At 41.4% G+C, this 2,717-nt stretch overlaps 1 protein-coding gene across 1 annotated transcript in view; it reads right to left on the bottom strand.

Annotated features, from left to right (window-relative positions):
- Positions 1-2,717, bottom strand: part of LOC107085961 (cholinephosphotransferase 1) — a 12,889-nt gene that overhangs the window by 3,462 nt on the left and 6,710 nt on the right. The window contains exons 4-7 of the mRNA XM_015376662.1: positions 2,540-2,624; positions 1,994-2,125; positions 1,769-1,927; positions 1,551-1,676 (exon numbers count right to left, since the gene is read on the bottom strand). Of these exons, the coding sequence (XP_015232148.1) occupies positions 1,551-1,676; positions 1,769-1,927; positions 1,994-2,125; positions 2,540-2,624 (502 nt within the window). The remainder of the gene's footprint in view (positions 1-1,550; positions 1,677-1,768; positions 1,928-1,993; positions 2,126-2,539; positions 2,625-2,717) is intronic.

Here is a 2,717-nt window from a genome sequence, read left to right as displayed (position 1 = left end):
GCTAGCTATTAGCTTAAGAAAAAGGACCTCCTCACTGGATTCTGATTAGCTGTTCATGGCTAAAGGTAGTTGCTAGCCAAGCTAGGTACTACTTAAATAGCTTTTAGCTTAAAGTCGTAGGAAAGCGGCTGTTCCAACCGTTGCATTTCCAAATTCTCCCAAATGGTGCCCGACTTTACAAGAGTGAATAAAGTGAATGTGATTGATCATGTATCAAGGGGGCGGGACTGTTGTGGTGGAAGGTTCGCAAGCAAATTTGGTTGTGGCTGGTGTCTCAGAAGCATCTTTCTAACCAGTTAGCAACTTAGTGCTAGCAGGTTCTCAATGGGAAATTACATTGGGACCAAGTAGCACTAAATTGGTGACTTAGAAACGACGCTGTCAAGGAACGCTATGGACAGCGGAAACATGCAAGAGGAGGAGAGTTTTGTGTCAGAGGTCTTGGATGAGTCTCCTCCGTCATAACTTTTTTATTTAGAGGAGGAAAGCAGGACGAAGATGTTGTGGAAGAGGACGCCAGGGCGGCAGAAGCCTGGTTTGGTGTAGAAGGCTTACAGCCGTACATGTTTGAGCCCTTGCCTCGCAACGCTGCCAGTTCTGTTAGCTCTACGCCTGCCGAAGACACAGACGTCCATTCCCGACAGAAGAAATTTGATTGACACATGACCTTGGCTATATGATTGGCCGAATTTAAGGTGTACACGCTGACATATATCTAACTGGCCTGCATAAGATAACGAAAAAACCCCACAGATTTCAGGACAGGATTCTTTTAAAAATAGAAATGTTCTGACATTTGAGTACATTTATATACATTTTAAAGCCAGAATGATTTGACATTTAAATATGATTTCCCTTCTGCTTTAGCTAACAAATTTGGAGCCTGTCACTACCTGATCCGTCCTGCGCATGCACAAACAGAACAACTTTCGGGTAGGCAATACTTAATTTTTTGTCTTTTTCTGGCAGGGGGGTTCCTTCTGAATATTTTTTTGCATTTGCGTAAACATTGATTGTTCTAAAAACAAAACAAAAAAGCAATACACTTTGAAATAACCTTTTGAACATTACTGTGACTGCTCTGAGCATGTCCGATGATGATGTCACGCAATACAATGGAGAGAATCTAAAACGGCCATTTTTTCCAGAAAAGTCTTCAATATTTTCTATACAATATAGTTTAGCAGTCTTTAATGTTTTAAGTGTATAAATAAGTATTTTCAGTACCATTATGTCGTTTTTCAGCGATCCGGATCTTGTTATTCTGTTCACGCATGCGCAGGACGCATCATGCTTTCAGGACAGATCGGGAAGTGACAGAGCGCTTAGCTGGTTTCTGAGTAGTAGTTTTTTTTTTACAGATAAGCTATATCTTCATGCTAGCTGGGTTACAGATAGCTTAAATAGTAAATCCAATTATTTTTCAACCGTTTTGCCTTTTATGTTGCAGAGAATTGTTTGACTATTTTCAGCTGAAACAAAGAATACTGTGGTCTAATCCTCTTAAAATATGTAGCGGTTGCCGCCTTACTCGTTTGTTCAGTACTAACCATAGCGATCCAGAGGACGATGTGTTCGTCAATGAAGCTGTTAAAGTACTGGTTGAGGAAGAGGAGGCCAGGTCCGATGAAGGCTGTGTCTGGAAGATGTAATTCGCTCCTGGTCATGTGCGCTATCTACACATGAGATAAATAACATTTTAGAAATAAAATAGGGATCTAATAACAGCTTTTGCTTTTTTATGTCGATCTCAAAGCATCAGGCTTACCACTAGCTTGTTGGAGATCTTGGAGATGACCATGCCGAAGGTTAGCAGGTACAGACAGGGGTGGTGTTCAAACAGATGGCTGGAGGACTTCTTGAAAATGATGAAGGCCAGCGTGAGGACAAGGCCGATGTGAAGACCAGGAGTTAAGACGCTGGTGTCCTAAACAGAGAGAGGTTATTAGCATCAATACAGAATATATAAATGCACATGTAGGACACCACTTACAGCCACAGTAGAGCCGTTCTTTCCAACTCCTCCATTCAGAATCACATAGAAGTAGTTGTAGCAGGAGTACAAGGCGCCGCCGATGATGCCCAAGATGGGGAAAACGTTCAGCTGCACTCCTATAACAGGCAACTATAGAAACGCAGAAGGATGGAATCAATCGGATGAAAAACGTTCCCTTAAACGCGAGCTGCAGCATGCTGAGCGTGATGGCAGCACAAAGCAAAGAAAAAGGAAAAGAACAAAAACAAAAATGCAGGTGACATCATCAGCTTTTTGAGCCAGATCATGTCCGACAGATGACCTGCTGGCACGGCGTTTCCTACCTATATTTACCTTCGCACTTCTCTCAAGTGATGTAAAGTCAAGCCTCCAAAGGCAGCAAAGAGTGAAAGTAAAACACAAATTCTATTTAAAAGCTAGAAAAAAAAAACTAAAACTAGAAAGGCATGAACTGTTCTTGACTCAGGTGACATGAAAACATCCCTGCGTGCCTATAATGTTTTTGCATGTGAGAAAAAAAAAAAGAGTGAAGTTTTCAATTACCATAGTTTCCCAAAGGCTCACACCCCCAAAAGCAGACATCAGGTACATGATTATGATGGCAATCTGCACCTCTGTGACGTCGACTCTGTGAAGAGAAAGAAAGGGGGAAGTTTTTGTTAGCAAAATGCATTATTTTTTTATGCTTTCCTGTAACATGCATGATCTTTTTGCTAAAAAT

The sequence above is a fragment of the Cyprinodon variegatus genome, unplaced genomic scaffold, assembly GCF_000732505.1.
Source record: "Cyprinodon variegatus isolate N-32 unplaced genomic scaffold, C_variegatus-1.0 Scaffold7, whole genome shotgun sequence".
In the NCBI taxonomy this organism is placed as follows: Eukaryota; Metazoa; Chordata; class Actinopteri; order Cyprinodontiformes; family Cyprinodontidae; genus Cyprinodon; species Cyprinodon variegatus.
Note: the sequence above shows the minus strand (reverse complement) of the source record. Positions and strands in the feature narration are given on the sequence as shown.